At 45.2% G+C, this 14412-nt stretch overlaps 1 protein-coding gene across 2 annotated transcripts in view; it reads right to left on the minus strand.

Annotated features, from left to right (window-relative positions):
• The window catches only part of LOC109521263 (cAMP-specific 3',5'-cyclic phosphodiesterase 4B-like), a 32215-nt gene that overhangs the window by 2411 nt on the left and 15392 nt on the right, over positions 1-14412 (minus strand). The window contains exons 7-13 of one of the 2 annotated variants that reach the window (XM_019879015.1): positions 12002-12114; positions 4075-4168; positions 2403-2608; positions 2199-2297; positions 746-910; positions 355-454; positions 36-190 (exon numbers count right to left, since the gene is read on the minus strand). In XM_019879015.1, coding sequence (XP_019734574.1) covers positions 36-190; positions 355-454; positions 746-910; positions 2199-2297; positions 2403-2608; positions 4075-4168; positions 12002-12114 — 932 coding nt within the window. Of the gene's footprint in view, positions 1-35; positions 191-354; positions 455-745; positions 911-2198; positions 2298-2402; positions 2609-4074; positions 4169-7099; positions 7581-12001; positions 12115-14412 lie in introns of those variants that run through there. The other variant, XM_019879016.1, reaches the window with a different exon arrangement.

Here is a 14412-nt window from a genome sequence, read left to right on the forward strand (position 1 = left end):
GGAAAAAAGCAGCGGGCCCGGCCGCGTTTTCTCACCATGTCTATGACCATCCTCCTGAGCGTCTGCCTCTGCTTCTTGCTGAGGTTTTGGAAGATGTCGCAGTTGTCTTGCTGAAGCAGTTTAAAGCCCACAGCCAGGTGGTGGTTCTCCAGCACTGACTCATCGTTGTACATCAGAGCCAGTTCGGAGTCTGCGGGATGAAAGGAGCAACGGCGGGGAAATGAAATGGAGCGCAGGTAACTATAGCAACCGTGCAACGTTTCTCCCCAAACAGCCGCGCACTATTGCCTCTGGAGGCAGATAAAGCGTAAAAAAAATCGACCTGCAGAGTAAATACTTCAAAACAACACTTACTGGTGTTGATTAGGAACTGATTGGACACTCCCGGGTGATCGACGTCATGAATGGCAGCTGCAAAAATAGCTGCCAGCACCTCCAGATCAGTGAATACAGCCTGGGTTTTAATGGGACAATAAAACAAATTAGGCTCTTTCAGTGAACTGGCTGAGCAGGCTTGTCATGTGTTTGAAGCCTCTTGGTGTTAAATGTGCGGTTTGCAATTTCATGAGGCTTGACGTCAATGGAAGTCAGCTCATTAAACAATTAAAAAAAAAAAAGGCATGTGGGAAAAGCCGTCATAGCGCCAGCCCAATTTCTAAGGGAAACGCTTCTAAATGCTACACAAACGCGTTTACATTTTCCGCCTCAGGATGTACAAAAACGCGTGTGAGTGTGACACACTTACATCCAACGCCGGCGTGGACAACAGGATGTGAGTGGACTGGGCGACGTCGGCGGCATGCAGACTGTTGTGGTAAGCCACGTCAGAGTGGTAGTGGCTCTCCAGGGTGAGCATGAACGTCACAAACGTATCCGTTGGAATCTTGAACGTCCTCATCAGGTCTCGCTCCTGTGCGTCACACAGAGAACAAAAGTTACAAAAGATACGTTTTGGTTTTTTTTTGGAAGGATTCCCAAGCACCTATTATCAGTCTCTTGCTGGCAAGAAACAGGAGATTAAGGTATGGACACCACTTTGACGAAACGAAAAAAAAGATGCTCCTCGTTCACACCAGATAAGGTGTCAAGAGTGCTTGTTTCAAGTTGTTTATTTGTCTAGTTGAGGTCGAGTTTAAAAATGACACATGGAACAGAAGAGAATTGAACACTCCAAAATATTCAACCGAGCCACATAACTTGGATAACTGTAGTATGCTGGCTTAATGCTAACATAAACATCAATTGATGGGCTAACGGAAATTAGCATCCATGTTGCGATAATTGGAAACTTTTAAATTGCTACTTTAACACGCAGCTAGGTTTGTAACTATTTTTTTAAAATAATGTATTAATCTGGTTGTGGTAAGCCACGTCAGAGTGGTAGTGGCTCTCCAGGGGGAGCATGAACGTCACAAACGTATCCGTTGGAATCTTGAACGTCCTCATCAGGTCTCGCTCCTGTGCGTCACACAGAGAACAAAAGTTACAAAAGATACGTTTTGGGTTTTTTTTGGAAGGATTCCCAAGCACCTATTATCAGTCTCTTGCTGGCAAGAAACAGGAGATTAAGGTAAGGATATCACTTTGACGAAACGAAAAAAAATATGCTCCTCGTTCACACCAGATAAGATGTCAAGAGTGCTTGCTTCAAGTTGTTTATTTGTCTAGTTGAGGTCGAGCTTAAAAATGACACATGGAACAGAAGAGAATTGAACACTCCAAAATATTCAACCGAGCCACATAACTTGGATAACTGTAGTATGCTGGCTTAATGCTAACATAAACATCAATTGATGGGCTAACGGAAATTAGCATCCATGTTGCGATAATTGGAAACTTTTAAATTGCTACTTTAACACGCAGCTAGGTTTGTAACTATTTTTTTAAAATAATGTATTAATCTGTTGATTATTTTGTCAATTAATTGAATCAATTTTAGAAAAATGTTAAATTTCCCTCGCTTTATTCAAACCCTGGATTCAAATTGACAATGTAAAAATTGCACAAACATAAATTCATTATGAAAAAAAAAAAGATACCAAACTAGTAACAGTGGTTTGGTCCGTAATATGTCAGGGAAAAAAAAAATGTACAAAGGCAAAAACGGTGATCATTGTTTTCCTTCCAGATAAGAGCAAAAGTTTTATTTTTGATCCACCACAAAAGATGAATAGTCTGCTTTCAAACATGACACTGACCTGAAAGATGGCGTACATGATGCATGTGAGGGGCCGGTTGTGAGAGTGCTCTGCCACCCTGAAGATATTCAGTCCCCATTTGTTGATGCCCTCCAGGTCCTGATTTAAAGACAACATTGTACAGAGCAGTTTGTACGCATATCAGCCCAAGAGATCCATTCAAAAAAAAAAAAAAATTCCTCTGTTAATGGAGTGACCTCTCACCTTCGACAAGAGTTCTTCCTGATCCGTCTTGACCCCGAAGCGATTGTTGGTGCCTCCAGAGAAACAGGGTGTGTAGCTGCCCTTCCTCACCCCGCCAATCTGAGTCATCACCCCACCTTGCTGCTGCTGTGGCTGCTGGCCTTGCCGCCGCTTTCTTTCTCGAGACTTGGGAACGGGACACGGGAGCTCCAGCTCATTCTGTTTGTCTGTGGAGCAGAAGAAGAGAAAATGGATTCAAAACTTGCACGGGTAGATCGTTGACTTCTCACATATGTGAAAACCCTAAATGACAGTTTCGCGACCTACTTTTTCATGTGACATCAAACGGAAGTGTGGTTCGGACAAAAAGGCTTGAGCGATTACAAATGAGACGTGAAAAAAATAAACAAAAGCTCCCATGCCACGGTCATGTTGTGGCCCAAAACCACAATACCATAACATATAGGACTGTTTCGAGAAGTTGTCGCAACTTTTGGTTTGTCCCGTCCCGCTAGCATGATTTTTTTTTTGGCAAAGGTTTTTACTCCAGTACCATAACATATAGGACAGGACTGTTTCGAGAAGTTGTCGCAACTTTTGGTTTGTCCCGTCCCGCTAGCATGATTTTTTTTTTGGCAAAGGTTTTTACTCCGGATGCCCTTCCTGACAAAGCCCGACCAATGTTTTAGTTTTTTTCATCCAAGCTTGGGACCGGCAGAGGCTGTGGATTAAAAGGCAGCAGTATGCACACGGCGGAAACCCGACCAATGTTTTTGTTTTTTCATCCAAGCTTGGGACCGGCATGGGGCTGTGGATTAAAAGGCAGCAGTATGCACACGGCGCAGTGCGAACAGTTTCGAGAAGGAACCCGCAAATTAATGTCCAGGTTTGTTCAGCGCATGTGCAAAGGTATTGTGTGACATCCTCGCATGCTGCGTGATCCGCATGCAGCCAGCACAAAGAGGCAGAATAAAAGCCGGCGAGGAAAGTAGAGCTGGTAAATATTCCTGCTCCACTTGACGGCTGCTCGCTGCAATGCAGATGACAACAAATCGGCTTTCGGATGAGCTGAGGGAGCGTTCGTCTGCGTGCTTCGTTTTCGTCCCCTCTGCTGTTCTCCATCCTGTCTTCTTGTGTTTAAACAGAATGTAAAGGGAGGAAAAGCCTCGGGAGGTTCGTGAGTGGCTAAATGCCGCCAGGCTTTATAAAATAAATAAATAAATAAATAAATAAATAAAAAAACAGAGAAACTCGGCCACTTCCCATGATGAATAATGGATTTGTCTTTCGGGACCCGCGGGCACGGTAAAACACGCACATTAACGTGCTCCTCCGCAAAGTCGACTCACATTGAAAAGCACACAGACATTCTCCGTTTGCCAAACTCTGCCCTGATCTCCCTCGGGGGAAAGTCTTTCCCGATGAGACCCCCCCCCCCCTTCTCCCAATATTCACCCTCTACATGGCACTGCAGTCAGAGCAAAGGGAGCCCCGTCTCCCTCCTCTAGACCAGATTAGACTGGTTTGGAGGCAGCGGTGCACACCAGCTAGTTCCTCTGCACGTTATGAGCGTAACCCCTGCACGAGGCACTTCTCAAGGACATCGGCGCATTTAAGTATGATACAGCACCGAAACATAACGGGCTTTCGTGTGTGTGTGTGTGTGTGTTTGCGGTCATATGCAGGGACTGACCTAGGAAGGTATTGGAGATGTATTCTGATACTTGGTTGCCGGAGCGACTCATCTCAGACAGGTGGCTCAGCTCCCGATTCAGCATCCTTTTGAACTAGGTCGGAGACAAAAACAAAAGTGAAGTTGAAAGGGAATGTATAGACACGCAACATTTTCACGACTGTGACCGAGCAGACGGATGAGAATGAGCCTGGACTGTCCTCATGAGGACGTGCGATTTTTTGTACACCCTTTTGGCTCCATTTCACATTTTGATCAGATGAATTGCGGGACATGATGTGGAGGTTGCAGTGGCATGACGCTCTTTCATATTCAGTTAAACAGAGTCCAAATTTCTGAGCCCGGGGGTCCATCCAAGACACAGGTGTCAAAATCAAGGCCCCGGGGGCCAGATCTGGCCCGCCACATCCTTTTATGTGGCCCATGAAAGCAAATCAAGCATGTCAAGTTCCATGATGCTTGCTAAAGTCTGAACCAAAATTTTCATCTGTAATCCACAATAACAGTTATTATTCTTGACTTCTGATTTTAAAACTCGTTTTTCATCAATTTGTTGTGCGCTGTGTTTGTAATATGTGGAGGGGCTGAAACATTTATATAGTTTCCCAAAATTCATAACGGCCCTCCAAGGGAAACCGTAACTACAATGTGGCCCGCGACAAAAATGAGTTTGACACCCCTGATCCAAGATGATAACATCAGTCTTCTTCAACAAGTTTTCTTGAAAGTTTTTCATATCAGTCGAGATCCATATATATTGAATATTATTATTAGTATTATTATTATTATTGTTACTCTTCAAAATAAGGACCCCTAGGGAAAAGGCTGAATTGAGCTAATTTTATTTTTAAAATATACTTAACCTTAAATAGGAGGTTAAAGCAACTATGTCAGATGAACTGGTCAAATTTAAAGATGAAATAAATGACTTTTAAAACAATGTGCTCAGTAGGACTGGGAGAAGCACAACATATTTCATATTTGCCTATCAATAATTGTTTTTTTTCAACCTATTGAAAAATCTGAAAAACAATGACATTGATACAAGAAACCCCTCCCCCCCAAATTAAATAAAACATAACTATCAAGAGGATAAATGACTTTCCAAATATCTGGCGGTAAAAGATGCTTTTGTGCTCGAAATTTCCTCTTTTGGCACAAATCGAACATGTCATTCCTGAACATACATGGCAATGGCGAGTGATGAAAAAAGCGGAAGGGGCGTGGCCTGGACGGGGCGTGGCCGGGGGCGTGGTTACTTACAAAAGTGGCACTAAACATGCTGAAGATGAAGTGTATTAAATTTACACAGTTTGAAAATTGAACAGAAAAAAATCCCAAGATCGCCACTATTCTTTCAAGTGAAAATTTGTGCAATTTTGCCTATGCATTCATGGTGAGCACCAATATGTAACTCCAAATTTGCTGCTCAAAATCAAAACTAAAAAAGAAAACACATCCCCTGCCATATTTAAGATTTGTTCATGACTTGTATTCATAAAGTGTTGTGTAAATGTGATAAAAAGCTGTTGATTCTTACCTCATACAGTGATAGTGAATATTATGCATACAATTTATTATGCATAACCGTGCTTTATTATCCAAGACAAAACGTGAATTATCAATATGAATATAAAACGCAAATAAAAACAAATAAATGTTATCATGCTGTTGCTACAAATGCATACCAAATAAAAGTGAAAATATCATCCTCGTATATTTGAATAAAAAAGTATATACCTCGGAGTGTACCTGTCTATCGGCGAGGGGCGTCAGTGGAGCAGATTTCGTTGCTTGGTTCAGCCAAAGTACCCCAGCGCGTAACGTCTTTAGTTGTATCCGCTGATTAAGTTTGTTTGAAAAATGCCGATCCCAAAGAATAATTGCTCCGTCGAATGGCGATTTTGTCGGCATGTTTTTTCACTTTTGTTGCATGATCTGTCAGTGCAACGCATCCACGTGAGCCATAGTTAATTAAGTCACTACAATACACACAATAAGCTTTGCCTGCTACGTCAAAGCTTATTGTCCAAGAGCTTCTGTAACTTCGTCGAACTTGGAACCAATTTTAACCTTTACAGTGACTTTTCTGTCAAGCCAGTCCAATCGGAATTTATTCTTGACATTTGAGTCAATTTCTAGGATTAAAGACTCCTGATCTTTCGTCAAAAATTTCATAATTCCGCTCAAAACGATCCCAGAACAATGAATTTGCGAGACGAACAGGCCGCCATGAATCAGGTAAAACAATATGTTACATGCAATTTGATTGGTCCAATCGCTTGTAGTTAACCAATCGCTGGGCTGTTTATAATCGAGCTAAGACTTCCGCAACAAATAATGCCTTCAGTGATCTGATTAGTTGAAGCTTTCATACATGTCCAATCGCAGGGCTGTTTACAAACGGAAAACGGAGAGACTGTTCCAGAGAGCTCGTGAAAACTCGACGATAAGGTACCTGACCGCCCCTAAAATTTTCTCAACGGATTTAGACGATTCACAAAAATGATCAATTTAAGAAATAAAACGGCGGATTTCCGCGGATCCGCGGAAAATTGCCATGTATGCCTGAAGCATCTGCCTCCAGCAACGACAGGGGTTTGCTTCCTCATTAAAAACAAACATTTTTTTTAATCCAGGGCAATTCCTGTTGATGTTGATCAGGCGTCTGTCGCGCTATATATCGATGTTGAATTATTGCCCAGTCCAAGTGTAGCTACATCCAAATGTGATCGGAGGGTTTCTACCAGCTACAACAAATCCAATTGCATACACGCACCGATGTTGCGATCACTTCAGAGGATAAAGCAACGCTGACGTTCATTTCATGGGGTTTTACCCAAACATCATGCACGGCCACGAATTTGACCTTAACCGAATGAAGACCAAACCCCCCACCCCAATTCGCGCTCGACATTATGGCGACTCTTTGTTGTCATGCAAAATTGGACAAACATCCTCATTTCCAGACAAGGTGGACAGCACCGAAGACACACACGTAAGCAATTTGTCCTCCCAGACACACCTTGATGTATCCCCAGGACACAGAGAACAGGTAGTTGGCCTCAGGCATGGTGTTGAGCTGTGCTGAGCCCCTGGCGCTCCCCAGCAGAAGCAGCCTTGCGCGCTCCTCTCTGAGTGGACCCCCAAGGCTGAGCTCAGACCCGCAGTCCCAAGACCTTAAGGCGCAACCGACGTGCTCAGATTTCCAAGGCTATCGACGACTGGCCAAAACGCCCCAGCTGAGCCTCCTGAAGAGGGGCTGCGCTCCAGATCCGCATCTTCCCTCGGATGCCCGTCCGGCACTTTCCACAATCACGGCGACGGGACATGTGATGGAATTCCCCCGCCTTGCAATCGATATATTTCCTACATCTGACCTCCTTCCGAAAGCCCTCTCGTCCCCCCAGCCACCGTCCAGATGGAATCCGGTGACATAGGAAGGGGTGGTGGTGGTGGGGCTTGGGGGAAATCCAGCCTTCCTGTTCCCAGATTGAGCGAGTGAGAGAGGAAGGGAAGGCGCCAAGACAGAGCGAGACGAGAGAGAGAGAGAGAGAGAGAGAGAGAGAGAGAGGGAGGGAGGGGGGGAACAGAAGTTCAGGGATTCCCCCCCACTCACAATCTCTCTCTCGCTCTTCCACCCATAATACTGTTAGCTGTGTGCAAAAGCCCCTCCCGCTGGCTGTCTCGTCCCCGCCATCTCTGCTGTTCTCTCCCCTCCGGCATCTCTCTCCCCTGCGCATTAATGCAGAACAGATCCGATGCATACTGCGCAATGTGCGGCTTCAAAGCGCCGGCGTGTTGATCACATGGCGAAGGAAATGCTGGGTATTCATTTGCCACAGTGCAAGGAGCTGCTGGGCTCGGTTCAGGCTATCATTATGTTTCGAGTTGAAAGTGGAGCCCTCTTTCACAGTTTAACCTCGACCTAGAATATACTCCCGTTCTCACTGTCTACATCTTGATGCAGACGGAGATGACGAGTGACAACTGAGTTTTCAGACTGCAGCCCACCCAAGGGTGCCACCAATTGCTCGACAACCTCAACGCCATGGCAACAGAGTCACGTGGCCCCGCTGTGCTTTTCTCATGGTGGTTCGCAAACAAGAATAAAAAGACGCTGATCGATAAAACGGTTTCAACGATGCAAAGGCATCCAACCACGGACATGATTTCTGTTTTGCAATGCTGGATTGTTACACGTGAAGAGTTTCATGGGTTTTTTTTTTCTTGCCCTTGTCCCTACAATGGCATCATTTACTTTCCCGTATAAGCTTTTTTTTTTTTTTCCTCCCCAGTTCACAATAACGGTCTAACAGCTGTCAAGCAAGAAACAAATCTCTACTTGACAGCATTCAAAGGCTTGGCTGCACTCACGAGACCGCCGGAGGCAAGTCATGCAAATCAAATGGAGCTCATCAGCAAAAAATGGGAGCAATGTATTCGGCGCCTTTATTCGATTCAATGACACTTGGGGGTGATTCTTTAAAGAAGTACGATGGTATGAATTGAGGAGACTTCTAGGAACGGATTCAGACGCTGAGGCTCACGTGGGACACTGGAAAACATCTAGCGAATGCAGTTTGCGTACGCGGCAGGGTTAAATGAGGATGATGAGAAGAAATGACTTGATGCATGCTGCTGACTGTTCCATCAATTTATATTTTAACGACAAAGGGGAACACCAAAGTTACAGGAAAAGTTAGGTCAAAGTATTGGTAACCATCCACAACTTGTGGTTCGTTGCTAATCAAAGCTGAGTCAAGACGCTCAGGTTGAAACAAAAGTCAGTTTGAAATCATTTGAAATATTTTACCCCAAATGACGCTGTGAGCTCTCTCAACATTATTATTGTTGTTATTAGTTAAAAATAATTAACTCTAAGACCACTTGAATAATTTAATACGTGAATTTACATTCGTAATTCATGATAGTTTCCAAAGTAATTTAATTAATGATGTGAGCTCAAATCAACGACCGCATTCAAGTTCGAGTCTTCACATCCCAAAGCATAATTTACAACCACCAGAACTTACCTTATTCCAACTAGCAAGCATCTGAGCGTTTGTCCTCTCTCTTTCACAAAAACATAGTCCCATTGTCACGTGACACAAATTCCAAACAAGAAAAATGAATATTGTTCAATGTATTGGAGGGATCCGTTTAGCAACTCTGCCTGATCCCTAACCTCTCACGTGAAGACAGAAAAGTATCATAACGAAGCGAACTAAACTGACTGGCTTTCAGTCTCACAAGAGAATGAAGGCTCCGCCCACCACCTTGGGGCAAAATGTGACTCCGCCTACTTCCTCTTTGACTTCTTAGATGACAGCGTCAGTGACGAACACCGTTTAGACATCCTGTACATGCGCATACACGGGCCCAGGTCCCAAGTTGGAAACATACCTGCATACATTCATGAAAAGCCACTGACAAAAAAAAAAAAAAAGTTATCACGCCACACTGACGTGCTTTTGCGGAAAATTACAGCTACCGCCTACCATGTGTGTTCAGCATTCATCAGCTTTTGTGGCAAGTCTTGCAGCATTGCGCTGGCCTTCACCGAAACGACACACGTAGAGGAAGGGAAGGGGCATATTGCGAAAACAACCACTGTGCAATCTTACAAAGCCCGGAATGAGCAATTTGAGCGGTGGCTCATTTACGTCTGTTTAGAGTGTCAACACGGATTGGATTTTGCCCAGTTTCATTACTGTAAAGCAGACGTTTCTTGGTAAATGCTGAGCAATCAGAAGAAAGAATCTGGTCGCTGTGATCTACTGCGGCATGTCTGATGTCCTGCCCATACTTTTAGTCACATGGAATCATAACACTATAATTTAATGCCCGTTTCCCCCGTCACAGCGACAGACCCTCATCTGCATCTGTTTCAGTCATTTTGTCCCCCGCCCCTCCTACCCCTTTCACCACCCCCACTGAAGACGGCAGCACTTCAAAAGACCGAGTGACCACACGTGAATTAAAGTTTCCTACTTGCGTGCACGCAGCTCAGGGGTTTGCTCACATGTCGGCCCACAGAAAACTCCTCTAACTGGATTCAGATGGCAATGTTTGTCCAAGGCCGTCACCAGCATCACGCTGGAAGTGCGGTGAGGCTAATCATAGTGAGGTACAGGCAGGCAGCTCCCCACCCTGAGGTCATTGGGACCCGGGCTAGTGGTCAACGGGGTGTGTGGTCCCAGCCCCCCGGATGCACCTGTGCCCTTGGCCAGTGAAAGTGGAGACACCCTGCGCCTGATTATGGGTTCAATTAGGTCTACTGGTTCCAAAAAGAAACAAATTCTCTGACAAACGTGCCCTAGAAAAGTTGGGAGGAACCTACACTGATGATGCACTGATAGAAATACGCCGCGATCCAAGCTTTACTTCCGCGGTAGCTAGCGGACAGTCTTTAAACTTAGCTACAGTGCCATGACTTATTAACCTTTGCACTCTCCAAAAAGAACATTGCAACAGTGCTTCGCGATGGGTCCTTTGGGAGGTGAGTGACTCCTGAACAATGGCCCCAGTCTACCTGACCGCTTAAGAGATTTTGCCGAGTCCCTGCCGGGTCGCGTGCTCTTTGTCTTTACGGTCTCAGTGACGTGGTTTGCCTGGAAAGATTCAATTTGACCACCCGGTCAGAACAGCATCCATTGTCATGTACTAGCAAGGGAACGGCGTAGCGGCAGACAGAAGGAATACAAGGAAATACAGAGACCGGAAACTGCTGTCACGGTCACAGTCAGTCACCAGCGACGAACCGCAGTGTATAGTTGAGACGGAAATGGTCAACATCACCCTCGGTGTTTATCATGGAATGCCGCCACGCAGTCTCGTCTGTCTGTGTGAGGGTTGAGTAATAATTGTGTGGTGTGGATTCAAGTTTACTTTTACAGAAATCAAATGAAACCAAATAAACCTAGCGTGTATACTCAATTAAAAGGATGGAGGACCACCAATCTTCAAAACACAATCTATATTTTTTTTTGGGGGGGGTTGAGAAGATCTTTTAACTGGCTTTTTTTTTTTCAACAATTGACAGCCAAAATAATCAGCGTGGCCATGAAAAACGAAATATCCACGGATTGAAAACAACGGCTGCCAATGAGAACATGGAACGTAACACATTCTTTTTTGCAGCGACGCTCATGACATTTGGTGAACTTCATACGGTGACGACATGGGCTCCATTTTCTTGCCCATAATTGCACAAATTAAGGGCCATGATTACTATAAATCACCCAAATGAAAGAGCGAAACATGAATTGTGGACCACAGTATGACAATTCAATGCGATTCGGAGGGACCGCATGACTTAATGTGATGAGCGAATTGAAAAACAAATCATGAATAAGATGGAAACGGGGGAATGGAAAAAAAAGACAAGAAAAACCAGTTTCGAACTACCATAGAAAGTCCCCTTTATGTTCAAAACGCGAATTTGGGACAAACTGTTCATTGTTGCCATAATATCACTGGAGAAATTAGCCACGCTGTCCTTGGCACTACAACAAACGACTGAAGTGAATGTGGAATTGGAACATGACCTAAAAGCAATTCAGGCATCAATTATGCATGAAAACAAAGGCTTATGGTCCTCGGCTGATTAGTGTGAAAATTTATAGACACACCAGTCTACCTCAAGACCACTACAGCAGTAAATAAGCATTCTTGCTACCATGATTAAAATTGTACGACAAAGTTGAACTACATAATATCGCCATAACCTTTCTTGCTTTCAAATACAACCCACGAGAGAATTGCTGCCCAGCTTGTAAACAACAGCGACGCGCTTTGTCCCTCACATTCCTTGAGATGTGACTCCTTTTGCTTGCTAGATAAGATTGAGGAAGTACGATAAGCGAGGAAACACAACAACCTCAGAGCGCCAATCATGACAAACCGAGCAAATTCCGAGTCATACCTTGTTGGATGCCATGTCGCTGACAGAGCGGTAGGTCTGGATGGTCTCCAACTGGTCCAGACACCAGTCGAGCTCCTCCATGGTTTCCAGAGTGAGCTTCTGGTAAGACTCATCTGCCAACAGACACATGGAAACGTAGTCAGGGCCCAAAGGATCGAAATCCATATTGGAACCCGCCGGCACCATGCGCGCAGGTCCAAGAGTGCCAGAAAGGCTTGCCCTTCTGCTGGACTGGCCAGCTGAACAGCCAGGAGGTGCGGAGGACGACGGGGAGTTGCGCACACAGAGCTCCTTCATCTTGTTGCGCGGCGGCGCCACCTCCGAAAGTTCAGGCTCGTCCAACTCTCAGACAAGCTGAGGCTACGGTTGCTGTTTGCCGACTCTCTCAGTAGCCCCTTTCTCTCCATAGCCCGCGCTTTCGCTCACAGTCGTGGGCTCGTCAAACCCCCACCCCTCCCCTCCTCACAAAACCGCCAGCGTGCAGACTAGGCAGGACGCTGCCTCCCGCAATTGGTTTATTGGCCCCAACCCGAAAATACCCCCCCCCCCCCTTGTAAATGGTGTGCACACGCAACTGCGGACCGGAGGTGCTTGAAAAGTGATTTTTCGTGAATGTAATGATCTGTTTTGTCAAATGCATCGTGCAGTGATTGGGTGCCCTTTTGTCAGTGCTGAAATGACAGTTACTTAACCTCCCAATCGCTTCCTCTCTAAAACGCAGATGTCTTCTACTTGAACTCAGATGAACTGCAGCAGGAACTCCCGTCACGCCACCTCAGTTCCCCAAACGCCTCGCTCACTTCTGAGGCTCATGGAGGAAGAAGAGATGGGGGGGGGCGACGGGGCACTTCCGGGTCGGGGGAGGGATTGGGGGTATTATATCAGACATCAAACCCTGTTTGCACAAGTAACGCAAGGGGCAAACTTTGACTCTGACGTTGGCGGGAGGCCAAACCCGGACCAAGCTCTGTGCCAAGAAACCAAAGTACTTCCTATTTGACCCTGAACTCGCATAAAACATGGAGCGGAATCGATACGAGGTCGAGGAGTGCCTCTAAAGGGACAATCAAGGCGACCATTCATGTGACAAGTGGGGGTGAAAAAAAAAAAACTTGACTTGAATATTTCGATAAAGAAATGAGAAGAAGCAAATTCGAATGAAATGGCAACTACAGGGGGTGGGGTTGATTCACCAAATGTGTGCCCGAAAGCAGTTGACGCTGCACACATCTGGATTTCCCCACCTTCCTTTTTCCTTGAAAAAAGACCCATCGACCTCATAAGCGTCACACATGGAATACATTTACCCCATCTGCTTAGCACAACAAGGGAGCCAGCATGCTGCTCCCCATTTTACGTCAGTATAGCGGATCAAAGCACTTCAAAGCACCGAATTGGCAAATACACTCCAAACCAGGGCGCAGAACAAAGAAGTTCAATGAAATCTCATTTCACACGTGTGCTGCTGAAGAAACCGAGCACCACTGAAACGCATCGCAAAGGAGAACCAAGAGTCAGATGACGATGTGGGCACGGTTTTTGAACATCATGGCCCATTAGGCTTCTTGTTTCTGACGTTAGAAATATTTCCCCGAACTTGAGCACCTGGCCTGGACTCCAAAGTACCCTTGGTTACAAACTATTAGCCACCAAGCGTTCCAAGAATCAAGGCATCCAAGTCACATAAAAGTCGGTGGCAAAGAACCGAACAGTCAACATCAAAGCCATTTACGCAAAATAAATACAAGAATAAATAAATAAAATACGGTAAGCTGCTGAAATTTACGTCAACATACGGAGCTCTTGGCTCCTATGCTGCCAAGAAGGTGCGACCACATCCTGCTCCAGTTCCCTTCAGTCAGGGTGGACGCAAACTGGCAGTTCAAAAAGAGTCATCCGAAATCAAAACCTTGGCTCATCTATACTGCAAATAACGTCCAGGTCATTTTTATAATTAGTCTTAAAGGCTTCGGAACAAATATTCTTTTGGTGTTCTGATTCCAAAATGTTTGCCTGTAGGTCAGCGGCTGCAGCCGTTGCCATCGATTGTTAACTTGCTGTAATTCTATTGCAAATCCAACTTGCTACCAAATTAAGTGAACATGTATCATTATCCCTGTTCTTACAGTCAAATTTTGGAGAACATACTAGAAAGGATCCTATTAACCTCCAGCATATGCCACGATCTGTGTTTTGTTCATATTTTGATTTGTGGTTTGACATCCAGCTCATTTTGCTTTCAATCTTGCGATTGAGTCCCGGTTTGTTTTCTTATGACTCCTCTTGGTATCTTTCCTGTCTGCTCATTATTGTCTTTGTCTCTCCAGTCACCTGACCACATTCCGACTGGGCGGCCGGAGTCACCACGCCAGTCACCCATTGCTCCGGCGGCGCACAGTCTGCGGCTGCCA

This window comes from Hippocampus comes, unplaced genomic scaffold (assembly GCF_001891065.2).
Source record: "Hippocampus comes isolate QL1 unplaced genomic scaffold, H_comes_QL1_v1.1 scaffold85, whole genome shotgun sequence".
Taxonomy (NCBI): domain Eukaryota; kingdom Metazoa; phylum Chordata; class Actinopteri; order Syngnathiformes; family Syngnathidae; genus Hippocampus; species Hippocampus comes.